The 27,762-nt window shown below is 41.7% G+C and overlaps 1 protein-coding gene across 1 annotated transcript; it reads right to left on the bottom strand.

The window, feature by feature from the left end:
• Positions 1-1,237: 1,237 nt before the first annotated feature.
• On the bottom strand, positions 1,238-26,312 carry LOC8039927 (protein obstructor-E). The gene is made up of 4 exons (XM_002413801.5): positions 26,176-26,312; positions 18,878-19,087; positions 16,934-17,142; positions 1,238-1,439 (listed from the first exon to the last, which is right to left on the bottom strand). The coding sequence occupies exons 1-4, from the start codon at positions 26,225-26,227 to the stop codon at positions 1,392-1,394; spliced, it is 519 nt and encodes a 172-aa protein (XP_002413846.1). The 5' UTR covers positions 26,228-26,312; the 3' UTR covers positions 1,238-1,391.
• Between the last annotated feature and the right edge of the window lie 1,450 nt (positions 26,313-27,762).

Raw genomic sequence — 27,762 nt, 5'->3', positions numbered from 1 at the left:
GGGTGGCGATCATCGAACATCTTCATTATCAATATAGAATCTATTAGATCGCAGTGTGTACCGATAATAATCAATCATTAAACAATTGTCAGCCAAACAATACTGCATTATTTCCCGTTCTCAGTAGTTCTTAAGCCATCGCCGATTGCTAGATTACCGCTGACGTTACTTAACAAGTTGTACAATCACATCGGTTTCGAAATTCATTTCTTGTGCCTCACCCTTCAGGTGGTACTCCAGATACAAGTAAAAAAAAAATGCAAGCTAGACTCTAACGTAGCTTTGTTTCTGGTGAGAGTATATATACTTTGATAAAAATGTAAGACGCTAAAAAAGGATGCGAAAGAGAAAAGAAAAACTCTATACTACAGTCGGAGTGAAGCCGTGGCATGAGTTCAAATAATTGAACCGGGATTTACGACCCAAAAATGTCTTCTGCTTATGGTTGCTTTTTCTTTTTTTAGGCAAGAGGAAAGTACTACCAGCAATATTTTTGTATAATAGCTTTCTAGCGAGGATGATTTGGTGAAAACGTGAGCCGCAAGATTGAGACGCTGTTGAGCTCACTCCAGGGTGGCTGCTCACTGCTCTTAACTCATATAAATGATTGAATGACAATAACAATAACCAACAACGTTTCCGTCAGAATTTGCGATACGATTCTTCGTACGCGAAAAATGGCATCGAGATTTACCGACTCAAGAACGCGCTATAAATATGACGAATTCGTCGGTTACGAACAAAGTACTGCCGCAAATTTTGCAAACCAGAATTCAATTTTGGATAGTTCTTTTTTTTGTTATATTTATTATTTTACATTTGTCCTTTCAGTGTGTAAGTAGCTATATGTGACAGTGCTCCTTGTTTGTTTACAAACTTTACAGTTACTCCAGAGAAGCCTTGAACTAGCTGCTGAATAAGCGCCTGGTCATCGCCTCCACAGTCACTGAGACCTTAAAAAACGAAGGGTGGGGCCTATTATGAACACGCTTCTTGCTTTCTGATTCGTTCTTTGGTGGTATTCTGGGCTAATGCCGCAACCTCATGGGCTGGGGAGAAATAGTGAGGTCCTCAGGACTTGCGGCGCTCTTCGTTTCCTAAGTTGTTGGTAACCATATTTGCCACACCGTTGTTGCCACTACCTATCAAGCGAGATAACGTCTCCCTGTGGGAGGGCACGGAGGTGAAGGGGCGCTAAAGTTCTGGTGATAACAGAGTAATGCTGCTTATATATTCTCGTGTTTTATTGGGCATTGTAAAATTTAATCGCATCTTTATTTACAGGCTACGCAACAAACGGTGTCTCCATGAGGCAGTGACACTTTCTTCACCAGCGCATTGATGGACATGACTTGGACTTGAACCATGGTGTCGAAGTTTGTGGAAGGCTGTCATTCGTCGACATCGGCAGAATCAGTGGTGGAAACACCCGACGGAACCTGAAATAAAATGACGGAACAATATGGCTTAGTTAAGGAAAAAAAAAATCTCGAACTCGTATATAGAAATGGGCAATTACAACGACCTGCCTAGTAGAATCGTATTCAGAGGCAGCATATGATAGCCTAGTCACTGATCCTTGAGTTTAAAGAAACTATCGTAGTAACCGGAGAGAAATTGTCTAAAAAACCACTAGTACAACAAACCATTTTTTTGTGAAAAGGCAAGATATTTCCTTTGGGGTTCTTTTCTAGAGAACTTTCCATAGGTGCATTAAGTATCTTACGTCGGAGGGGCAAAAGGTACATATTTTGGGCGACCTCGTTAACTTGAGTCCAGAATCTGTGTTCAAAGTCAAGTATTGGCAACCGAATATAATCACGCAGACAAAAAAAAAGCAGCAAAACCTTTATACCCCATATTATATTTTGCTCTGTAGGCAGCGCTGATTGGTTCTGCGGCTGCTCGAAGGAAAGGTGTTGGCACTGGCATAGTTTAAAATATACAGTGTTGATTTGTGTGAAGAGTGTAGGAAGGCATGAGGGCAAGTTATATAAAAGAAAGGAACGCTAAATATCAACGCTCAGAGCTTAGTTAAACGTGATTTACATTTCACATTCTACCGCGCAGTTCCCAACTTGTGCGTATAGGTTTAACAAGCTCTGAGTTGGCAATCCTAGTGAAACGCTATTTAAGGAATGTTTTCTAAAAAAAAAAAATAAACTCCTTCGTGCGTGGTCGGAGTGGAATAGCTTGAGGCGCAAGCCGACCTTGTTTATTCGTGGCGCAAACAACCAAAGGAACGTTTTTCCAATCAGCTTTGGGAGAGTTCGGAAAGAATGACTGTTCTAGCGAGGCTTGTTTAAGAAGCAAGCAAATAAACAAAAAAGCTGAGCTAAAAGTTAAAAGACGACTGTGAAATTATTACCTAGTTCTTGCTTTAACTTAATGAGAAAGTCGAAGGAAAGAGAAACACTAGAAAGGAAACAAACAAGTTTGGGATTTAACAGAAGCTCCTTCCCTATTCACGTATGTACTGATTTCTCCGCCTTTTAAGGCCTTGGCAAATCAGTTTTGGGAACATAAAAATGAAACCAAAAACAGACAAACATAAAAAAACATAAACATAAAATGTAAAGTTTTGCACTAAATGGAAAAATAATAAGCTTTTGCTGTTTTTGGAAGTAATTAATTAAATTAGTATTGCAATGATTAATGATTAATTATATAGGGAAATAATGTTAGAATATTCGAAAATGTTGTATGGAAAAAAATGTTTACTATAATTGACTTTAAAGTTGCATTGTGCCCGTTGTAACGATATCCTACATTAGATTTGATGCAGTATAACAATATAATTTCAGAAAAAAAGAAGAGGGAGTGGAGACAAGTCTGCAGTGGAGCTTCCACTAGCTCTTAGTTCCACACAATGTCAATCCCGGCATTAAAAAAAAAGAAACGCGTTTATAGGCTCCTCACGTTGTACTGATAGCAGATTCTAAAACAACCCTACAATATATATAGCATCTTGCGCATATCGGGGGGGGGGGGGGGGGAGGCGTAAAACGAAGGCAATCATATAAAACACATCATGATATAACTTCTGACAATAAAATACGCCCAAATGTTTAGTGAAGATTCAGTCCATATAATTATAAACATCTTCATCGATAAGATAGTTCAGCAGTTTGCGAAGAGTATTGAGGAATTTGGAAACCGTATACTCTAGTAAGGTACGTTGCTGGACTAGTTGGGTCATCTTACTTAAACATGTAAAATATCTATAAAAAAGACAAGAAAGGAAGTAAATAGGGCCATAGTAAGCAATACAGTTTGTCTTACAACAAATAGTCGTCCATTACACAATATGTTGTGATGAACAGACTTCCGTTGGATTCAAATTTATCCAATTTCAATAAAAATGTCTACATTTTTTTCTTGCTTTAGACTTACCAATTACATATACTCGTAGTCCTCTCAAACTAATTTCCCCTTTATGTAAGAACTTAAGATATATGTAGATTATAGGTGCAGTTTGGATTAGATATATGTTATTTTTTCAAGAAATATACATTTCAAACGCAAAAAAAGCATCGGTTCTGCCTCCGACAACCAAATCTTGTAAGAATTATTTCGCGCGGCGTACAAACAACAAGCAAAACATCCTTTATTCTTGAAGAGAAACGGGTATAGTATAATCTAACATGCTAAATGTATTAAGTACTTTACACACCAAGAACGCTCAGTATAAAATTTATACGGTACTTCCATTTTCTAGTTTTATTTCTTATAACCATTTTCTGTTTCTACTTTGCAATAAAAATACGAATATTTCTATATTACTAAACGCAGTATTACTATGCCAAGGTAACACTAATTTAAATCAGAATTGAAAAACTTAATTTTACAACATGACAGTTTCAGTTCAACTGGTAGGGTGAAATTGTTACGACATGCCAGTCCTACGCCACTTGACAATTTTCCCGGTAAGTAGGTAATCTGGCTGTCCAATTACATACGTTCAAAAATATAACCCGAAACGTTTCAGAGATATTTATTTATATTTTATTGAGGTAGAGTGATATTGTGTATTCCTGGTAGTAGAAACAGATTTGTTATTGCTAGGAAAATTAGCGTTTTGTTTTGTCGGTATCAATATTTTATGATCATACTTTCTTTTTCAAGTGCAAACATTAGATAATGTAGCATGGGAATATTATGAAGGTTATGGCTATTGTGAGCAGGAAACAATACACTAAGGAATTTATGCGAGAAATGTAACTTAGGATATGTTAAAAAGGAATACCCCAAGAATTGCCCATTTGTAACAACTGAGCAAATGGTATTTATTTCCGAAGAATATTTAGCAGTGAAAACAAATTGAGGACAACTCAAAGATAACATTTTAAAAGCATTAAAGGTAAAGTTCATGATAAAGTTCGAATTTTTAAAGTAAATTGTTGTGATTAATAAAGTAATATACTTTCAAGAATCAATAAATACGCCAAAAACCAGCTTCTCTTGCTCGAATTTGATTAGTGCATTCCTTCTGTTTTAATACTGTTTATTCAGTACATGACGATTTACTGGGGTATTTCCATGCCAGATCGTGCAATGATGGTCCGAATCATACTTTTTTATATATGTGTAAAAAGCATGCGTAAAAACCATGTTCTTGGGAGGTCCTCCCAAGAACATGGCTTTAACATAAAGCTATATGCGAATTTTTTTCAGAGGTAAAAGATTTGGAAACTGAAGGCCTGGATGTCGCCAAGGTTTTCCTATGGTATTTTGCACAGCCGTAAATTTTACAAGGAAGCGTAAACGTAGTAATACTTTTTGTACTTATTTTGTGAAGGGTTTAACACATGTACACATGATATTAAAACTACAATAAAATATTTATATGCAAAAGCAAACAAAAATTACGAAACCTGTGAAATAAATAGGTTTCAGAGACATAATCAAAAAGTATTTACCAACAAATTGCTTTATATACAGCAAGGCAAAATATATCAAAATAATTATCGTTACCTTTGTCTGTTTTTTCTAGAAATCGTAAGCAATTAAGAACTAGTGTGGTAAAGATCTCCGCGTATGTTACGAAAGGTTTGTCTTAAATGTTTGTTATCGACCACTGTCGTTAAGGGCTACTTTTTTTGAAAATTTGCAAGATGGAATTAACATCATTTTTGAACGATTTCCAAATGTGTCATTCATGTTACTAGGGGACGAACTACCCAACTATTATATGACCAAATGCATCTTCTTATCCCAGTCCATATTCTAGTGAATATATTAATTTCTTGCAAATCTGTGCTGATTTCAATCTCTCGCAAGTTGTAACTCAACTAACCCGAATTACAATGCAATATCGAGTGTTATAGATCTTGTGTTGACCATTTCACCTGAACTTGTCGATCCCATATCTTACTTGCCTGGTTTAACTGATCATGCTTTGCTTCATTTTACATTAAAATCCCGTTCATCGCAATGATAGCCACAATAAATACATAAGAGATTATAAGGAGGCTTTGATGCAATTAACACTAAGTTATGCTCTTTTTTGGACGAGTTTTTACAAGGATTCAACGACAGGTCTTTGCATATTAACTGGAATTTATTTAAAGATAAAGTCATTTTCTAACAGATACCTTCATACCACTGAGAATGCTCATATTAAAGCGAAAGTCACCTTAGTTTAACCAGTCATTGAAAAGGCTGTCGAATATGAAAAAAAAGCATGTTTCGTTCCGCTAAGTCATCCAATTCCCAGTCCCGTTGGGATATATACTTCTCTGCAGCTAATGATGACAACATTGCACTAAAAGCAAAAGATTCATTTTTCAATGAAACATTACCTTCCATGCTTACAAATGACCCGAAACAATTTTGGAATGTTAACAAAAATTATGATTACGTTATAGCACTCCGAGATTCTGGCGGCACAGCAATTCCCAGCGATGAATGTGCTAGTATACTTAACACTGTGTTTGCTTTGGCGTTTTCTACTAATACAGTTACTAGCTATCCTGGCTATTCATCTTTTGAGGTTTCAAGGATGAACCCAATTTTTATAGACACCGTTGGTTTTGCAAGTATAATAAAAAAATTTTAGGATATCGTCATCCTCTGGCAGTGATAACATAAATTCTAAATTTGCAATTAATACTAGGATGTATAGCTCAATAATCCTGACTAAACTGTTTGAGCAAACTCTTCATACAGGCTGTGCGCCTGAGGATTGGAGGGTCGGGAAGGTGATTCCTTTGCATAAATCAGGCGACTCCCCCCCCCCCCCCCCCAGCATTGTCCAAATAACTTCCGACCCATAACACTCACCAACATTCCATGTAAAATTATTGAACCTGTCATTTAATCGCATCTTGGAAACTTTTAAGAGTCCAATTCTTTTTTTAATACAGCACAGCATGGATTTCGCAAAACATTTTCATACGAAACTCAGCTTTTGTGTTTCACACGTGATATTCATTAGATCCTTGATCGTGGATCTCTAACGGAATGCATATTCCTCGATTTTTCAAGAGAATTCGATAAAGTAATTAACACACCGACTACTTTTCCACAAACTGAATAAACTTAACTTAGACCCCAATGTACTTGCATAGTGGCACTCATCACTCAATAATTGGTCTCAGTTTGTAACAGCTAATAATACTACTTCTCATCCTTCTCCAGTTGGCTCAGGTTTACCCCAAGGTTCCGTCCTCGGCCCTCTCCTATTTCTTATTTATATTAATGAGCTGCCAACGAATATGGGTCCATCTGTGAGTCTTTTTGCCGGTGACTGTGTGGTTGATCGTGAAATTAACAGTGATTCTGACGTCCATCTTCAGTCTGATATTAACCGCGTCTCTGAGTGGTGTGATTTGTGGAACATGAAAATTAACACTAACAAGTGAAGATATATGCGTGTTTCTCGCCGTGATGCAGAATGTCCCTCCTATCACCTAAATAACCGCTCTCTTGAAGCCGTATCATCGTATAAATATCCGGGCGTGCATGTATCTTCTAACATGACCTGGAAACTTCACGTCGACCATGTTGTAAATGACACGAATCGCATGCTAGGCTCTCTCCGGAGAAACTTTTATCTTACGCCCATTTCATTAAACTCACTACTTTATAAAACATTAGTTTGCGCTAAATTGGAATATGCAGCCTCCGTTTGAGATCCAGGTCTGGAATCTCTTATTTCAGAATTAGAATCAGTTCAAAACCGAGCATCTCGTTTTATAGTTTCGAAACTACCATCGCACATCTAGTCTGACTGCAATGAAATCATGCATATCACTACGCCTCCTTTCGCAGCGTAGAAAATCGTCTCGTCTATGTCAATTTCATAAAATTTATTATAACAACCCGACTCTGAAAGAAAGCTTACTAACTGCACCTCTTTATGTTTCAGCACGCATCGATCACCATCACAAAGTTGGCATTCCATCTTGTCGCACGAAACATTTTCATGACTCTTTTATTCCTAGCACCTCAACAATGTGGAACCACCTTCCCGGAGCCATCGCCGCAATCCCTGATTGCACGCGTTTTAGAACTGCCATAGCTAATCTTTTCTTATAAAGAGCCCTAACAACTGTATAATTTTTTTTTTGCTTTATGCTGTTTTATTTTTTGTGAACTTTCTACCCCACTTTCTTCTGTAACGTCTCTGGCCCTGAGGGTAAATAAATAAATAAACAAATAAATACATATGCATTTTACGAATATATAAAAATATCCTTAGCCATTATTGCTGTTCTGTTACTAGTGCAGAAACGCAGCTCATTTCTATAAATGTGTCAAAATTGCACGTCAATATCTAAAAAGGCTCAATTTTTTATTTCTTTAAACTCGGCTTAACAGCTTACAGTGACTTAAACTAACACGTGATGGCAAAACATTGAGTAACGTATGACCTCCTTAAAAGAAAAACGACAACAATCTGACTCAAATTGAGCTCGCTGGTCTTCGTTATAGTGGCTTGGCCGCACGACGTCAGCTGGTTAGCCGCACGATGGTTGGAAAAAAGGAAACCTTTTTTCCAGCCGACAAAGGCTGTACAGCGCAGCGGTGCTGCTCTATCGTAGGCTATAGAAAGTCAAGCTCTCGTTAGCTTAGACAGTTTTAGATTTGTGTTTCCCTACGTTTCCTTACCCAGAGGCTATTCGCTTACGAAGGACTGTCAGCAGAATCCACTGCTGATGGCAGTTGAAGACTGTACGCATGGCGCGTTACCGTGATTTCCAAAGCCCTCGCACGAAGAGGGTCTAGTAACGCGAAAATAATACGAGGGAAGTAGTATCTGGAGGGTAGGTATCTTAAGACGTTTAAGATCTTATGATGTTTAAGATTGCTTGGCGGTAAACAAACCAGCTTACCCTTTTTATGCATCCAGGCGTGCCCAATGGAATACAAATAGAGCTCGATATCCACAAGAGTTTTGTTGGGTAATTCCATTTCAGTTGATACAAAACTGCAGCTTGGGCGAGTTGGTTGAACATGTTACCGACTTCACAGCGCACAATTAGCAATTGTGAGCTGCATCTGTGCTAACTGCGCGTTGTGAAGTCGGTAACAGCTGATATAGTGATGGTCCGGGTCATATTGTTTATGTTTGTGTAAATATGTACTATAAGAAAGTCATGTCCTAGGAAGAAGCACTCAGCTATGCATATATGGTGTTTCCCTACGCTCGAGCCAAATTCTCGATGTGAAAAGTACGCATCGCACAAAAAAAAAAAAAGGTTGATGTAATATTGGTTCCTGCCAAAAGGTCAAATTTAGGGCAAAAATAAGTTGAAGTTGAAGTGAGCAGGCAGGCGAGCTGCTTGGTGTTACACATTTTTGAAAAACTGGACACGATTTGTGTACACTTCATACACAGAAATGCTGTGCACGAAGTGAGTTCGGAGGTTTGAAATGCGATCACACTAGATGAAGCGGCCCGAAAGCTTTGGCCGCTGCAATTCTTTTTTTCTTGCGCCGGTTTATTAATTTTAGTGTGGTGCCTTTGTACGAGATGCGGGCTAGGCCTTGGTGTTCGTGTGAAGGCGTTGTGCGCTGGGTCCGACCTTAGGGGTTGCGACAATGAGGCATTGTTTGCAATGTAGGGTGACCATATTCCTCAAGCTAGAAAACAGGACATCCTAGCGGAAAAAGGGGGAGGGGAGGGGGGGGGGCGTATTAAAGTTTGAGCTTGGGAGAAAAATTTTAATGAAAGTCTTGATGCGTGCTATATCTACATGATTCTACATCCGTGCTTCATCCAGTAACCGAAAAAAATAATTCTACACACGCGTCTTCGCGAGAGTAAAGAAGGGTGTTTGTCGGCAAGAACAGTTCTAAATTTTACTCTCTGGGTAAACATTTTGAAGTACCTACGTTTATTTTTGTAAAATATACGTACTTGTAACGAATAGGCATAGTTTCGGTTTGCTTCTACTCGCTTGTTGCCAATTTCAAAACTATGTACTCCTGCGAAAACGGGACATGATTCTATATTGGGATAAAAAAGATGGGATGGCAGAAGTGGACCTCAAAAGCGGGACTGTCCCGGCCGAAACGGGACGTCTGGTCGCCCATTTGCAATGTTTTGTACGAACTGAGTCCGGTGGTTTGTAATGAGGTCAAGACAATATGTACCCCGGCTGAAAGCCCTAGTGGCGTGTGCAATTCCTGGAGACGTGTGGAAGAGATGGCATATGAACTACTGTGCCAATAAGGTTTAGTAGAAGTGTTTCAGACGTTTTGTGTGTTGTCCCCTTTTTCGTCCGTCGTCTCCGGTTTCTCAAAAATGTGTAAAAAATAAGTGTTCGATACAATTAGGTTAATATTTACATTTGTATATTTAATAATTACACTTGCTTGTATAATTGGTTTGATACATCGACACCGTCTAATTCTTCCATCAAGTGTTAAACTACTTCTGTATAACACACTATTGGTATCATTTAAACTATTGTCATTTGGTATGGGGTACCACCACTAAAACAAATTTACAGAGAATATTCATACTGCAAAAGAGAGCGTTAAGACTCGTGTGTGACATGCCTTATCTTTTTCACACGGACCAAATTTTTGAAAAACTCGGGGTACTTAAAATACATCAACAATATGAATACAGGCTTATCATGAGGTATAAACAAAAATATTCTGTGATAGATAGCTTCCTGCTAAGCTTGGCATCCCTTAGGAAAAAACAGCTTACACATTCTACTCGCCACTCAGATTTCTGGATGGTTGATACATCGCGTACAGATTACGGTCTTCAGATGATTAGAAATACACTTCCAACGTTACTAAACACTTTCCTGAATTCGAATATTGATATATTATCATCTAGCCCGCGTGAATTACGTGACTATCTACTTTTTATATAAATATGTTGTTTATCAGTTGTCTAACCTTCATGCAATTTTTTTTTTTTTTGAAGTTGACGGTCTGTTAGTCATCTTCTTTTTGTTTTATCATAACAGCGTTTTGTGGTTGTTTCTGTTCATTTTGCTGTTGCTTTTTTCTTGCTTGTATGTAACTTGGCCCCGCTGTGTACCTGTTCAGGGGGCTGGAGACCCGTCAAGCTGCTTTGTCAGCTTTTTTCTCCAGCTCCCACCATATGTGATATGGTGAATAAAGTTATTATTATTATTATTATTTAGTAGCTAACTTAATCATTCATAAATTCAGAGGTGCCCTTTCACTTACAAGCATGGTGAGCATAGTTGAAAACTATTAAATCCAAACACATTATAGAGATAAGGCATGCCAGACTTTTACGGCGCTCCATAAAATACACTCAATTTGACAGTGTTTTCAAAAAGCCGAGGGCGGGGGGGGGGGGGGTGGAGCCTCATAAGGCAGCGCAAGAAAACACAAATATAAAACTAAGCTAAGGACAGCCACAGCGGTACAGCCTTTGTCGGTTCTAGTAAATGTCTTTGGAGCACACTTCGTGCGGCAAAGCCCCTATAAGATGCTTTCTCAATTTGAGCAAAGGTTTGTTGTCATTTTTCTCTTAAGAAGGTCATATGTTACTCATTTTTTTACCATAAAAAGTTAGTTCAAGTCATTGTGAACGGTTAAGGAGAGTTTAAAGGAGATTAAAAAAAAAAGGTTTTTAGAGCGAAGCTCTTAGTCGCCCATTTCCGTCTTTGGTGGCGTCGCCGTTGGCGTCGGTGTCGGCGTCGGCGTAGAGTATAAACCGCATACAAGCGATTTGGCGAGCGATAAGACAAGCAACGGCGACTCGCTTCGCTGTCGCTCGGTCAATCTTGCGACGAGGCAAACCGCATGAAAGCGACGGGAGCGATGAAAGCGACCAAGGCGATGAGACGTTTTCTAAAAAACCAAAAACTAAGCGACGCAACCAACGACAGTGATAAATCTCCGTCGCTCGTTGCTGACTCTCGTCGCTGTCGCCGTCGCTCGTCTCGCCGCTCGCTAAATCGCTTACATGCGGATCAGCCTTAACCGCGCTAAATTTAGCGGGAACATTGAAGCCACGTGACCTCAACACCAATTCAATTCCCCGCTAAATTTAGTGGGGAATCAAATTGCTGTAGAGGTCACGTGACGTCAATTTTCCCTTTAAATCTAGCGGAGAAATTGAATTTGTTCATAGGCGACTTGGCACCAAATCATGTGACGTCATTTTCCCCGCTAAATTTAGCGGGGAAACTGAAGGGGTGTTGAGGTCACGTGGCGTCAATTTTTCAGCTAAATTTAGCATGGAAACAATGGAAGGAGGGGAGGATTGGAAGGAGGAGGAAGGGAGAGTGTAGAGAAGGAGGATGGGAGGGCACACAGAGGGAGGAGGGGAGGGTAAGGAGGAGGACGAAATCAAGAGGAGGAGGGGAGATGAGGATGAGGAGGGGAGGAGGAGGATGAAGAAAGGTTGTGGAGGAGAAGAGAAGGAGGATTAAATGAGGGGAGGCGGAGCAGCAGATGAGGAGGGGAGGAGGACGGAAGAAGGAGAGTAGGAGGAGGAAGAGGAGGAGAGGAGTATGGCAAAAGGAGAAAGTATGGAGGAGAAGGAGGGGTATATCCTCACCTCAGTACCCTTCCCTCCTCCTCCTCCTCAACAGCTGCGCTCTAGTTTCGCATTACAGAGATTTGTAAACGTCTTTCAATTTTCTCTTTATCACTGACGTGCCAATTTGCCAGATTTAGAGATATGGGCTGCGTTTCTGCATTAAAAACAGAACTACAATAATGGCTAAGCATATATTAGAGCGCAGCTCTTAAAGGGATAGGGAAACGAAATTCCAGCGCTCATTTTCTAGCCAGAATGTTTTGCCTGTTGCACTCTAACCTAAAAAACACCAGTGTTCCGTTGAAAGGCACAAGAAAACTAATTTTAAAGCTAAATAAATGATCTTTCAATGTGCGCCTGGTGGATGCATGCGGAGCCGCTATTTGGGAGGTAATCTAGAAACGTTGGGGAACTTGCTACGTAGTCGTGACGTAGCAGATTCCTTCGGAGCAGAGCCGCTTTTTGGAATTTCAACATTTTCCGTGAACTGTCCTCCTCAACTAACAAATCGCGAATTGTACACAAACGTCCAAGAAGACGGAAAGGAAGAACTCCCTTCTTTTTCGGACCCTCGTTCGTGCAGCCGGGCACAGCCATTCTCCCGCTAGAAAATTAGCTCGTCCCTCAAAACTCGAACAAAAGTTGTTTTTCCCACCCCGTTCAGCCCTAAGCTGACAGTTTTGTGGAAGCTACGTGCTCCTTGGGCCAGCCACACGCTCGTCACCCCACGGGTACTTCGAACGGCTCGGTTGTAACGCGCTGACGCTATTGACACCACCCCAACACTGACAACGCCACCACAGGCAAAGCTCATAATCACGCCAGCCTATCTACGTCACGAATGCGGGGAATCTTTTCTTTCTGTTTTTGTTTGCGCCGGATATCCCATGACGCATCGCGCTCTCCGTTCGCTTCTCTTCGAACGCTTGCTCGAGAGCACCGTTTGGAACGAGAAATATAGCCAGTCATTCAAGATACAAACGTGCGATTATCATTTACGGTTATTATCCGTCATGCTTGACTTATTTCCGAACGCAATCTGAATATTTCAATTTTTGCTTCCGTACCCTTTTAGGCGCCTGATTCCGGCTTGAGCGGCGTCGCCGTCGGTGTCGGCGTAACCGAGACGTCACGTGGCCCCTTCTGAGGTCACGTGACCCCCCCCCCCCCCCCACTGAGGTTACGTAACCGCCCCCCCCCCCTCCCTGAGGTCACTTAACCCCCGTGAGATCACGGGGTTTACGGGGGGTCACCCCGTGAGGATGGGTATGCCCTCCCCCCAGTACCCTTCCATCCTCCTCCTCAAGAGCTGCGCTTTAATCCGCGTTACAGGGAGCTGTAAACGGCTTTCATTTTCTCATGTAATCTTAAAATGCGTTTAAAGATTATCTTTCTGGCATATTTTTGGTTGTTTTAAAGCAGTATTTTGGTTGTAAACAATCTGTGAACGTCTCTCTGAAACCTGTTTATTTGACATGTTTCGTAAATGTTTTAAAAATAATTTATTGCAAGTCTTTAATTAATACTCTGTGTGCATGTCATAAACCTTTCATAACGCAAGTAAAAGAACATTTTCCTACGTGCATGCTTCGGTGTGAAATTGATGGCTCTGCAAATTACGATAACGAAGCCTTGGCAATCTCCACGTCTCAAGTTTCGAAATAGTATATCTCCGGAAGAAAATTAGCTAAGGCGTTCGCATAATGCTCCTCTCGAGAACATGGTTTTAAGATATATCTTTTACACAAATATAAAAAATATGACCCGGATGATCATTGCACGATCTAGCGTCAAGACACCCTGTACCTAAATTGCGCTGAAGTTAGCAGACTTTTTTTATTATGTTATTGGTGAACTGTTTTGAACATGTGCGTAGCTTTCTTTCTATAGATTGAAAATAATCGAGAGATAAAAAGGGCAGCCATTTCATCATGTTATCATCTTTTTGTTATTCATAATTGACGCTACAGCCTTTTCTGTCTTTTCAAGAAAAACCTCTATAGCTGAAGACGAATGTTTTGCTTTAACAAGAAGTTAATACGCAACTCATTCATGATTGATCTAGTTTAAAATTGCAGTCACGTATATAAATATTTTCAATTACTTGAAACTATTAAAATTTCCAAAATGTGAGACAAGCTAAGAAAACGGAATTAAAAACAATTCTTCGGAATCTAAGTGATGTAAGAACCAACTTTACCGCTATTAGTGAACACGTTCGCAGGTTAATCCTTGGATTTATTTACCTGAGAAGCGTCCAGCTCAAGTTCGAAGCTTTTTCAGCTTAAGAGCGATTTTCTCGGCAAGCTGCTGATTTTAGCCGATATACAAAACTAAGATTAATTTTTTTTTCAAGATACGCTGTATTTTGTTTAAGGAAAATTATTATAATGAGCTGTGTATGCATTACGCAAAAGTTTTGTGAATGGGTTCGGATGCTATACAAACCTTGAAAGTTTTATCATAATTTTTGTGTTCAAGAGTTTATGTTATAATATAAGTGTTTGTGAATCTTTTCGAGCACGTCGAGGGTTATTTGTGGCTTCTATATTTTGTGTTACACTTTTAATTATTCCTGTAAAATATTCAAAGTCCCGACCAAAATGGAATCAAATGTGCACTACGTTGGTCATGCCTGAAAAAAAAAAAATCTTCGAACGGAGAATACGTGTTAGAGCAGTAAATGTTGATGAGTATGTGTCACGTGGTAAAGGGATTGTTGTTTTATGGGTCGCGTGGTCACGATACTTCGAGAAGCGGCCTCACGTGTACATGCCACGTGAAAAGGGACCCCATGAGGTGAAGTGACCAAATCAAGTGACGTCACGTTGTAGTGTCAAGTGACGTCTCTTCGCCCCTGACGTTTGACCCTTCCTGCTTTATTTAACGTGAAACATCAAGCGTGAGAGGTCACGTTACGTAACGTAGCTCTAAAATTTCGTGAGTGATAGCCCTAAACGATTTTTACGCCTAATAACCTATCATAAGCTCTGTTGAAATCTTCTAAAGATAATATTGAATGTCAATTAATTACTACATCATCTTTTCTGAAGTAAGTCACGTCGAAGCGCAGTCGTTCGCTTTAAAAAAAATTGTTTTCTACTTCTCAAGATTCTAAGGTTCCAGGCTAAAAATGCTCACTAAAAATGTTTGTTTTTGTAAAAAATTTATAAGTACCGTATTTGCCGGACTACAGTCCGCTCCCGTTCTATAGTCCGCAGGGGCAAATATCGGGTCAAAATAAAAGCTCTTGCTTAGATAGCCCCTGACCAGTGAATAGTCCGCATGCCGTCCACAGTCCGCACCTGGTGCTTAGTCGACACGAACATCTTCTCATAGACGGCTCACCTTGACAAATATACGCTTGCTTAGCATACAAAAAAGCCCCTTGTAATATACATAAATCATCATTCAGGTACTCTTTCCTTCACAAAATCCGTCACGTCTCGTGATAATGAACGATCTTGAAAAAGTAAATTCCTGTTATAGTCCGCACTTCTAGATAGTCTGCACTGTGTAAAGTTTTAACTTTCAAACATCTATAGTCCGAAAAATACGGTGCATGCTTTTAATTTTGGTCATCTTAAATGACAACAAGACGCTAATTTTATTTATTTAAATATATAAAAAATACATACACACTAACTTTCTGAGTTATTTCGGGTTCTAGGGCAAGCTACTATAGTCATGGGTTAGTTATTTAATTAAATAATTTCAGTAAATATTACCGAAGGGCTCCTGTAACACTAAAATTGAGGGGGTAATTTATACACGGCATGCTCAGTATTATAACGAAAAAGTTGAAAAGAGATTTTTTTTTTAAATCTTAGTTTCAAGTAATGTTTTTTTAAAGTACTTGATCCCCAAAACATCTTAATGAAAAACAACAAACTTATAGTTTTAAGAACAAACCTTTCTTGCGCTTCTTTTTTATAACATTGAGTACAGTATTCGGTGTAAAATTATCACCCTCTTAACATTAATATCGGAGGAGAAAGATGAGTCCCGTGGTACTATTGACTCGTTAAATATTTATTTAGACTACCTATATGACAATATTACCTCGCTCAAAAACACTTAAGAAAACGGGAGCAAAGCTACTTGTAGGTAGTTAATTTTATCTTTCTTTTTGTTAAAAGCTCTCTTGTAACCGCTCAAGACGCCGTGGGTCCGGAGACCTAATCGTTTAGTTATGTTTTGAAATAAAACTTTTGGAATTAGTAGCTCTCGTAGACGTTTATGTTCAGGTATAAAAATATACTCGTACGATACCTTACTCCACGCGCATAATCTCCCGTTTGCACCAGGTATAGAGTCGCAACCAGTATAATAATGATATTAAAAAAAAAAAAAAAAACAGGCGAGCGCGTGGCTTTGAAGACCTTCAGTGCTGTCTAACGGAGAAAGCTGAATTATTATCGAGGCTGTTTGTGTGAACGAGCGGCATTTCAACGGCTGTTCGACTTTTGTGGTTACTCCCCACTTGGTCGGCAGACGATTGCTGAGTCAACGCAGATGGTAGTAGTGTTCGGTGACATAAAATAAAAACAGCTTATCGATATTTTTCCTTCATACTTATTAACAAAAAACGATTACTCAATTTGCCGCAACCACGCTTGATTTTGCCTTTTGACGCGGAACGCTTTTATGTTCGGCGAATTCAGCAACTCAGTGACAGCTGGTCACTGAGTTGCTGAACTCAGTGACCACTCAGCTGGTCACTGAGTTGTTGTTTGTCGAGTGGCGACAAAAAGAGACCAGCCGCAGAAGCCTCCATAACGGTTGCGCTTTCTCCTGGTAGATAGCGCTGTAGTCCTCGTAAGCCACTTGCACGCCAGGGCTTTTTCATATCGTCCGCGACTGTATACATTATTTTGGGTATAGTTTCCACGTGTTGATGTCATAGAAGCGCTCAGCAAAAACCCTCGACCCCAGGCAGAGCGGTACCTGGGCGTTCCTGGCCTCGTGCTCGCAGCCCGGCACCCGTCCGGCCCACTCGCAGCCCCCAACCTGCGGGTTGAAAGCCAGTCCCTTCTGGCAGTTGAGCTTGGAAGGCACGCCGTTGCTGCACGTGTAGAACTCGGCGCAGTTCTGGGGGTCCTCGTGCGGGAAGTAGCCGTTGGCGCGGGGACACTTGGGCGTCGACTTGGCCTCCTCTGCGCAAAAGAAACAACGCCACGTGTCCTTGTCACGAGGTTTCTCCGTTCCGAGCGCACTACTGGTTAAAAATTCCCAAGAGCGTGCTTCTTACACGCGCGTGGACGCTTCGAGCACTGATACTCAAATGTGTGGAGTGTTTAAGTTGTTATCTTCACTTTGAGCGCAATATAATGCCGAACAATCCCGAGAGCATGCTCTTTACATGCATTAGAAAGCCTCGAACAATGATAGTAGAATGTACAAGGGTGTGGACTAGAAGTAGGTAGGCCAATCTAGAAGCGGGCTTCTGGTCGATGCCAATTTCGGTTTTCGTACGTATGGCACCTGCTTGGCTCGCCTCTTGGAGCGACAAACATGCACATGCTGGGCTACGATCTGGCATGTGGGAGCACGTGTGGGCTGTCATTTTGTAAGCATAGTAAATGTGTTGATCTTTAGCTGTTCTTCAATTATTTCGCACCTTAGAATGCCTGTCAAACATCCTAATAATCAAAATGTAAGCCTGCGCTCTTAATATATATATATATATTATCTTAAAAATAGTTCACAAAGTAAAATTGGTTCGTTTAGCTGTTCACTTAGGGGGGGGGGGGGGGGGGGGGCTTTTGATTTTATATGGTCAAGACTCCGGTTCTCAATAAGGCACTTTAAACTCACTCACTCCATCACATTCTTGTCTTCTTTTCTTTGTTAATACACTCTCAGGCAATAGGCTGCATGGAAATGTTGTTGCTCACTGCTTATACCAACAGCACACTCGTAAACCTGCTTACGACGTAACGTTAACGGATACGTGATATGCGAGCTGGCAGACTGCAACATGACAAATGAAATGCGAAGGTTTGTGTCTTAAACAAATACACGCTCCCTGAGATTTAATATAGCAGTGCAGGCACATCGTTGACAAAGGGAGTATTTTTCAAAGCAGTCAGTTTCTCTACCCTTTAAAGGCAAAACAAAAAATAAGAAGAAAAACCTCGACCGATTGTTGTGTAATAAACTACTTCCTAGAGAAACAAACAAAAATGGCGGTCAAATGTCAGATGATATGTATAATTACTGATATAAAGTGGTATCACTTTGTCTTGATATGGTGTCATATACCATAACAGTGGAGTATTTAACTTGTGGCTGGAGTATGACTGCTAACCTTCAGTTTTTGACATGCATCAGGCAGTGGTGACTAGACCAGCGCATGTCTACATGGCATGCATTGGTATCAAAACCAGCATTCCGTAGCCACAATATTTTGGTGTGTAATTAGTACTTTTCTCAAGGTTGTCGACCTGTGGTACGTTAACACACTTGACCACCGAATCGTCCGACGCTTCTCTCTTTTAACCCGCGTTTAACCGCACAAAAAGGGACATTGAGCTCCCACCATTTAAAATAGAGGCATTTTGAAGTACTCGCTAAAGACACTATTTCACAAAAATCAACTTTCCCCGAAATAAAAGAGTTATCGCGATATTTGTGAGGCGAGACTGATTTTAAGTTAAAAGTATATCCGGAACCTTTTTTTTTTTTTTTTTGGACCTCGGTTAGAAAAGAGAAACTTGAGTCCAAATCGCTCCAATCAGTCACATGACGTAAATACTAAGCCAATGTGTTCGTGTTTTTAGTTTCGTAACTAGCACGTTTACTATTCGCGCACTTAAATATTTTGTGTGGGGCATTTCGGTGTTCCTTTAAGGTTCCTCTGTGTGCTCCGTGGCAAAGAGCGTCTCTCACGTAGGTAAGGCCTTTTGGAGCAGTCGACGTTGCTGAGAAAATCGCAGCGCGCGTAGAGCGGGTTGTTGTCCAGGAAGGCCATGCCGTCCCCGCAGAGCTTGGGCTTGGCCACGCCCTTGCGGCACTCGTAGTACATGTCGCACTGCTCGGGGTCCGGGAAGAAGCCGTTCTTGCTCGGGCAGACGAACTCGCCCAGGACGCACACCAACGCTGCACGGGAAGGCGTCGGGAGACCAGGTCAGAATCAACGCTGTGCACAATCGACCGTGCACGCCGGACAATGAAAAGGCGCCATTATGTGAGCTTTGTTTTAGATGCTAGAAAGGCACCCCTTTAATCTGAAGCCGATACTTCCCGTACGCATGATGCATTAGCAATATACAGAATGTTTTTAAGGCATTACAGATTTCATATGATAACCCTGGAGCCAGGAGCATGGGGGGAAGGGGGGGGGGGGCGGGACGGACAGCCCCATTAAGCTCCAATACATCCAATACTCGATACCTTGTCGTGTATTGAACCAGCTCACTTGCCCAATTGCTTTAAGTACACATTTATTTTTACGTCGTGAAAACTACACTAATGCGGTCTGTGCAGGTTAGGTCTACGGCTAGGGAACAGAATATAAGAGGCTACCCAATAAGCCAGGTAATTAACTTAAATTTGTTAAGTAACTTTTTTAATTATTGAAGATAAATGCATGGTTCAAATCCAATATTTCTTGAGCGTCATCGCGTACCACAAAATAAGAAATTAAAACAAAATAATTAGGGCCCGTGAGAAGCGCGATGGAGGTTGTCACTCATGCAACAGGCGCAAGGCTTGCTACGCAAAAAAGCGCTCGCGCAATTTTCGGTTTGTTTTGTTGTATCTTATCCTTTACGTTTTGCACAGCCAGCATTGCTCCCGTTGCACGAGGGTTAACTTTAGCACACGTCCGCGCTTCCCACGTGCCCCGAATCTTAACTAATGTAGTGGTTTTCGATGACGCTCAGCACGTTTCTGATTAAAACCATACGTTTATTTTCAATAATTAAAAATTACTGAAAGATATACATTTAATTATATGACTCATCGCCATGATTAGCCCCTCATGTTATGTCTGTCTGGCCGTGTAACTCACCTAAAAAGCCCCAATTAGTGTAGCTTTCACGGTTTCTTAAACGCAAACCTGTAAAGCATAAAAGAAAAACACCCCGTAGATGCAAACCTGGACAGCGAGACATCACGTGACCTAAGTTATTAGGTGACATCACGGTGTCAAGTTGTGTAGTCCCATGACGTCACTTTACGTCTTTCAGTGTCACGTGACATCCCGTAAAACAGTGACGTCACTACGACTCCACATCCAGCTTTATTAGACTTAATGACAATGATGACAACCCAGCTTTACGTAACCTTACGCTGGTACGTTACATCACGGTGTGGAGCGATGGTGTCAAGCGACTGCACTTTACGCGGCACAGTGTCACATCACGCCACGTGCACGATAGCACGACTTCGCACCGGTAGTTACGCGACCTGACGTCACGGGGCGCAAGTACGTAACACCATGACGTCATGTAACCTGGCGCGGTCTGAAGCACGTCACGTGGTCACGTGACCCGCAGTGGCACCCCCCCCCCCCCCCCACGTGACCATTTTACCCATCTGGGTGTTCCACTAAATTAAGCAGAAAGTTAGCCCGCTAAATTTAGCTGACCACGGCACGAAACGGCGACGCTGCACAAATCCCAACTTCGGTTTCGTTAAAAAGCGGTCTACATTAAAGAAAACAATATTTCTCATTCTTCTCTTTGCATTGTATTTTTTCGCAGATAATCTGAGGTTTTAATAAACCAGGTTTGCTCTTCTACTTGCCTACGATGCACGCTGAAACTTAGAACTGCCATTTTCAAACGGACATCAGAAAGTCGCATGATAACGACAAGAATTGGTCTCAAAATCGAGATTTATCTCCAAATTTTAACACAAAACGTTATGAGAAGTGTACCGTCATAGGCTGATTCTTGTGAAGTAGGCGTTAAAAGTGCTTCGCCATTTGCTGGACTTTTTACTACATCACTAACGCACGCGTGCTCCGCAAGAAGAGCGCGCAGTCCTCGGTTGTTCGGAACTCGTGGTAGCTGCAGCTAAGCAGAGCAACGCACCTTACAAATGTTGCCAAGGAGCGAAATGAAATGAGCAGCGTAAGAGTAATGTCATGGCTTGTGACAGATATAAAAAGGTTCGGGCGGGGAAAAGAATAACGTCGTGACATGGCTCATTTCCGCCGCAGGTGGGTCAACCTGGTAGAAGACGCCTAAGCAGAAGATTCGACAATCGTGGATGAATTATCTAAATTTAATATACGTTGAAAAATTATTTAAATTAATTTTGGGCTGGGATAAATTACTATTTTACAAATCGCTTATCCTTTAGTGTGCAAAGAAAAAAAAAATTAGTACACGAGGATAGAAAGTCAAAAGCCTTCTTTTCGCTACGAAAATTTGAAGATATAGCGGACTATTTCGTACCTCCTTTCCTTCGGAAGCTCTCCGTCTTTTCACTAGAATGCATCCGCAGTGCCCAAGCACATGAGCCGTACCAAGCTCACTTATTGGCCATGAGCACTGCCTTACTCGGACATATGCGCTCGTCAACAATCAATCCGTCGACAAATACTAATATGTATTAGCAATAGTAAATAACTAAACTAGCAATAAAACGAAGGCGGTAGTTTTATATCGAAGGGTTTGACGTAATATTTAATTAAGTCATGCGATGGTACGATTATGTTCAAATGATTGCTAACAAAATTTTCAAAGGTAGATGGAATAATTTATAAGTACAAAAAAAACAAACAGTACCTTTCTCTATTCTACGACTGCTGTATAACCCTTTTGCCTATACTTGTTTATATTTAGTGTTTTTTGGTCTGGGGAATCACAACTATTGCAAATGTTCACATCCTCTATGTACTGCAGAAAAAAGTAATCCGCATTTCGGGCAATGCAGTGGATGACAGCCACACGGCACCAATATTCGAAAAATTAGGTACTGTTCCAATAACAATGTTTTATTATTGCAAACTCGCCCTAACATACAAAACAGCTTTGAGTAATCCGAACAGTAATCTCATCGCTCTTTCTTCTATTCGCTTAAAATGTAATTTGTATTACATACGACATGCCTGTACCTGCACCGTCTTCCACACCAGATGAAAACTATGGAAGTCAGATTTATAGGTTCCATCTCCCGAAAGTACTAAATTTCATTTTGTCACTAGGAATAGATATTGAAAGTTTTTCTCGCAAAAATATACGCTCGTTGCTCGTGTCGTCGAGCTTATTATAGCAATGCTTTCACTGTGTACACAAAACATGTTGTTATTTTTTTTTTATTGTGGTTCTCTTTGCATGAGTAAAGTGCTGTTCTGTTGTTGCTGCTGTAGGAAGAGGGGGGGGGGGGGGTTCTTGCAAGCAGTTCTTGTACTGCTTTATACGCTCTTCTCTCGCTTCTTGTATGAAGAAAAACAAACAAAACTGAATTTAATTGAATTGAATATTTGGATTCGCGTTCGTGGTCAACGATGCACTTATCATCACCCGCGAATTTCAACTTTCGTGGTAGGCTTAAAAAGCATGATGGAAGTTTGGAGTCATCACATCCGGTGCCCAAGCACGTAACGACCACGTGATTTCTCATTTCGTTGTTGAGTAGAGGATTGAAGCTAAGGAGGAGAAAGTTCAGAAATAATTTCACGGTCCCTTTATTATTTACAGTGCGGTAGAGTTAGTAAAAACAAAAAAGGTGGCGCTTGTAACTTAAGAAGCATAGTGACTTACCACTAGCCACTTTAAAGAAAAAAATTGTTAATATCTTGCTTCAAAATCACTGCGCTTGACTTTAGTAGTTGAAGTAGCAAACGCTGGTTGCTCACTAATAGCTAACGAAGGAAGGAAATTTTAGTTAACCTAATTAATAACTATGGCCTCTCAAAAGACCAGCCAAAAACAATGTTAACACGCGGCAGATTACAGCCGTCATTGCTGACCTTCTCTCGTTTTTCCTAGATGCCAAGCAACAGAAGCGGGCGTTGACGAGTTTCCACAAAGGCCGACGCTTTGGAGAAGGACACGGTAACATCTAAAAGAACAATAACCTGTCCTGCTGTGGTAACGATGAAGTGCAGTGAACAAAAGCAGATGAAACAAATCTGAAGGTCGGTTTTGGCGGCGCCCGTGCACAGCTGCCTTAAAACTTCTATAGATGATGATGTTACCATTGAATGCCTAACGTATCTCCAATGCCCTGTCTCACCTAAACGAAAGCTTCTGAAGGTTGTCGTTTAGGCCCTGAAACTCGTGTTGACTGCACAAACACTCATGTAGCTTAAACACCAGACAAAGCTAACTTACCGTGCTTGTTGCCATCTAGTGGGATATCATAATTTTATATGTTTATTGAGAACGCGCTAAAAACTAAATGCACATACCTCTGTGTTCTCACAGAGCGCTTGGACAGCTTAGACTCGAAGAAAAAAGAATGCTGTCGTCTTACTCCCTTTTGTTCCATATAATTCACCCCAAAACTTCAGTTAGACGTACAACAAGCACACTGACGTCAAACAGACGGCCCCAATTTTTATGAGGGAGTTGATAACGGTGCCATAAAACTGATTGGACAAGTAAAGTACGTATCAAAGACTACAGAAAAACACACTGACGTTTTGCAATAGGGGCAAGAAAACCCCAATTATTATTTCTGTCTTTCTTTTGTTTGTAGTCAGTTACATGCACATTAGCTATTCTAACAAGTTGTACCACTCGGCTATCAAGCCGTTCATGAAAGATGGTACCGTCGGTTCAACTTCAGTGCAGTGGACGTCGAACTCAAGTTTGGGGGTGTCTTGTATAAGACATGGGGTGTAAGAATATACCCTTTTTCTGTGAGAGTGTTATTACCGCCATCTATACGGATAAAGTAAGGCGAATAACGAGGTGAAGAAAGCGCTTTCGGGCAAGGAAATACATGTCTTCATGTGCCGCAACTCCACTTACTCCGAGTCTCAACACCCATGCACTTAAATGTTGACGCTATGACAGGGAGATCAAGCGCCGACTCAGATGGGGCACAAGTGTTAATGTCAGCGTTCAGTTGGGACTCGTGTCCGGTCAGTGTGTTGAAAGAAGCCAGCGTTGGGTTTGAAACCGGTTGCTAAGTTGGCGCCATGCGAGTTTAATGAATGATGTTTTGGGGAGTTAGAGGAGGCTGTTCACGGGATTCGTTTTTACTCTAGGTAGTGTTGGCCGAGCTCGCTCCGTATGACGTAGGGATTGGCGCACAGAGGGCTTCACTAGAAAATAGACACATCTGTGATGACCGCGGTTGAAGGACCGCAATGCGAGCTGATCGGTGGTGTGTGATCGTCGAGGAATCGAATTGGTGTTGAGGTCACGTGACATTAATTTTCCCGCTAAATTTCGCGGGGAGGCTGAATTAAAACCGTGTAGGAGACATTAAATCGTTGTTTCGGGGAATAAAAAGAAACCCTGTTTTTTTTTTTTTTTTAGATTTCCCGATAGATTGAGCGGGGAAGATAAATGTGTGTATAGTCTGGAGGCGTCATGTCACGCGACGTTAAATTTTCCGCTAAAATTAGCGGAGAAAGTAAGTTAGTGTATAGGTCCCATGAGGCTAGGTTACGTGACATCAATTTTCCCTCTAAATATAGCGGGAAAAATGATTTAGTGCATAGGTCACCTGACATCAATTTCTGCTCTATATTAAGCAGTGGAACTGACTCGGTGTTTAAATCACGTGACGTGAGGCCCCGTGACGTCAATTTGTTCGTTAAATTTAGCGGAGGAACTGATTTTGTGCGTAGTTCACGTGATATTAATTTTCCCGCTACATTTTGCGGGAAGGCTGAATTGGTGTATTGGTCCCGTGCCATCAAGTCGCGTGGCATCAAATGACGTCAGGTGGCCTAAACACAAATTCAGTTCTCCGCTAAATTTAGCGGGAAATGCACGGACGGACGGACGGACGGATTGAAAGATAAAATTTCGGTATTGAGAGTACCGTTAAAAAGGGCATTTCATGCTTTAAAAATGGCGGGGCATCGCCGCAAATGCGGCGCGTCACTAGCAGCTAGAACAGGCCGGCAAAGGCGCGCACAAACGGTGGCGCGTCGCCTGCAGTAAAAATAGGCCAATAGGAACGTGCGCCAATGAGAAGCTTCATGATCCGAAAACGGCGACGCGTCACCGGCAACCAATAGGATCGCTCGCGTCTTTATCAATCGATGCAGGTACGGTTAAGTCGCTCTCTTTAGTAGGCCGTGAACGGTGCGACAACTGCAATCCGCAGTCACGTGGTGCTTCTGCCTTCCACTCTCGACCGCACACCCTCACACGCTCGGTAAGAGGGCACCACTTTCGACTCAGAGTGTACACACCTGACACTCCTCTACATGAGCTGAAGCCCGGAACTGGTCTTGCCCGCGCCGTCGTCACTGTTTCCCTCCTAGCCCACAACAGTAGAGCTTCAACGTTTCCACGAAAGCAAGCTTGGGGCACCGCCGTTAGGGGGTAAAGGGTCACCTCTCTTGTGCACAAGGCACTTAGGAGTCTCTCAAAGTACCGATCATTCACTTGTGTTTTCAATCAACTTCGTCAGCGACCATAGGTCGTGTGGCATGACGCTAAAAATCGTAGTCGGGGGCAGTTTAAGCGGTAATGAAGTGAACGCCTCCGCCACCAATAGAGGGTGCCCTGCGGGACAGCATTGCATCCATGGATGCATTTACTGCAGTCCCTGAGAGATAAAGAAAAAAAAAAAACAGAGCTTGTTGTTTTTTTCGTTTTGCGAGTCGTTTTTCGGCCTTCTTATCGGCTGGTGCCACAATCTCGTTGGTTGCGGAGCAGTAATCAGATGCTTGCCACACCCCGAATTTCTTAAGCTACCACGGAATATGGAGTCCACACTTCGAATCGAAACCTTCGACGAAGCCAACAAGTTACACGGGCACTGGCGTGCCATTCTCTCGGGGCTTAATTAATCGGCGTTGCCACTTCGCCGCGTCGATCAGGAAAGCGAACCCCCTGGCTCAAGCTTGGGCGCTTTCCAAGGTCCGTTACAAAAGACGCCAGGAAAACGACGCCGATCGCTGCAGGCGCCGGTGGTTATGTCTGACCTACAAACGAAAACAGATCCTATCGGCCCCCCCCCCCCCCCCCCGCCCTCCTTACCCCTTCTCCCGCCCCGAACGGTGCGTGAAACAGTATCAAAAATACGGATAGTTATCTTCTCACCCGTTCCCAGCAGGACGCCGAGGAAAGCCAGAAGCGTTGACGTGGGAGCCATTCTTGACGACGACGCCGGCACAGATGCAAACCTGGAGATGACTTGGAAGAGCGGGAACGCTTCCACAATTGTGCCTGGCGGGGGTTCTTGTCTAGAGATGCTGAGGAACAAATTTACAGTTTTTTTCCCTCGCCCCGCGAAAACCGGATGGCTGGAATGCAAGCGCCGGGAACGAGGTTACGCGGTTTTTGCTTCACTTTTCGGGGGGCGCCTCTTCGCCCGGTTCTCGTCCGTCGCTCGTCCGGTACCCGCCGCTGCCTCCCGTTCTTCGGGACGTGCTCGGGTTGCTGAAAAGGTGGAGGTCTTTGTCGAAGTCCATGTCTGAAAGGCCTTCTCGCTGCTATGTGTCTGGGGCGGAGAAAGCGAACGGCTCGCCACTTTCCTTTTATTCTGGCGCTCATTGGCTCTTCATTGGCGATTCACCGAGTAGTCATGCAGTTACCCTTCGTCTCGATCAGGTTTTCTTCTTTGTGCGGGGTTAGGCCTCTCAATGCCTTGGGAAAATGTCGCACTTTTTGCCACTATAAATTATTGCACCATCGCCTATAGCTTTGAAGGAGTATAGGTCTGGCATTTAACCGCCTGGCACAGCGGTAAGTACAAAGCTTGACTTAGCGCCATACGCAGAGCTTACTAAGTATGCGAACAAAAATGCAAAGCATGATGACCACATCTTCTATATTTTACAGCATCAAATCGAATCATCAGGCTTGTTAAGTCTCAAGTCCCAGAGTGACTATTTTTAGTCAAATATGTTGGATTATTTGTCTTAATTATTGCCTATTTCATTTTTACGACTGCCACATACTTGCAATTGTACTTTTTATACTTTCTTTATTGACCTGCACCTATTGTCCCATATCTACGCAATTGAGTTACTCCGTCGGGAGGACAACTAAATGCTGTATGAGGGATGCCATTCTTCATATGGTTTGAATTCATGTTTGCCACCAAGGTTCAAATATTAGGCAAAAAGAGTTAAACATTTCCTTCGTTATTTTGTACAAGTTGTTCAATGCTCATGAGGAGGGAGCTGTAACTTAATGGTGATGTTAAAGTTTATTTTCAATTTTCGTCGAGCGTATATAGATTTCCACAACTAGAAAAGTGGTGTAACCGCCACTCCGATATGCATTAAGCCTTCTTATGAGCTGTACATTCTGTCGAATCAGACAAAATTCTTGACGCCTTCTGTTTCCGGCTTTTCACTAATGCAGTTTTCTGAAAGGTCGTTAGGCACCCGTTTAAAGTGCTGTGAGCGTCTTTTTAATAACATGCAATATCACACGCGCGATTTATCAGGTTCATTTCCCCTTCATATCGCAACTGCCGTTCTGCTCGGAGGTGTTCATCTTTCATAACTGGACATTGTTTTTGTGTTTGTTTGCTTTATTATAAAACGTTCCGCGTAATATGCAGCATATTGTTTAGATGAGGAATTCTTAGCAATTTTCATTTCGTATGTGATTGCTGCCTTGGGTAAGAAGACGCTGTGTTTACATTTTTTCTTCGAAATGCAATAAAAGCTGAGTCCA

The sequence above is a fragment of the Ixodes scapularis genome, unplaced genomic scaffold (assembly GCF_016920785.2).
Source record: "Ixodes scapularis isolate PalLabHiFi unplaced genomic scaffold, ASM1692078v2 PGA_scaffold3__209_contigs__length_174095766, whole genome shotgun sequence".
NCBI classification, from domain to species: Eukaryota; Metazoa; Arthropoda; class Arachnida; order Ixodida; family Ixodidae; genus Ixodes; species Ixodes scapularis.
The sequence above is the reverse complement of the archived record's forward strand: the minus strand, read 5'-3'. Positions and strand labels throughout refer to the sequence as shown.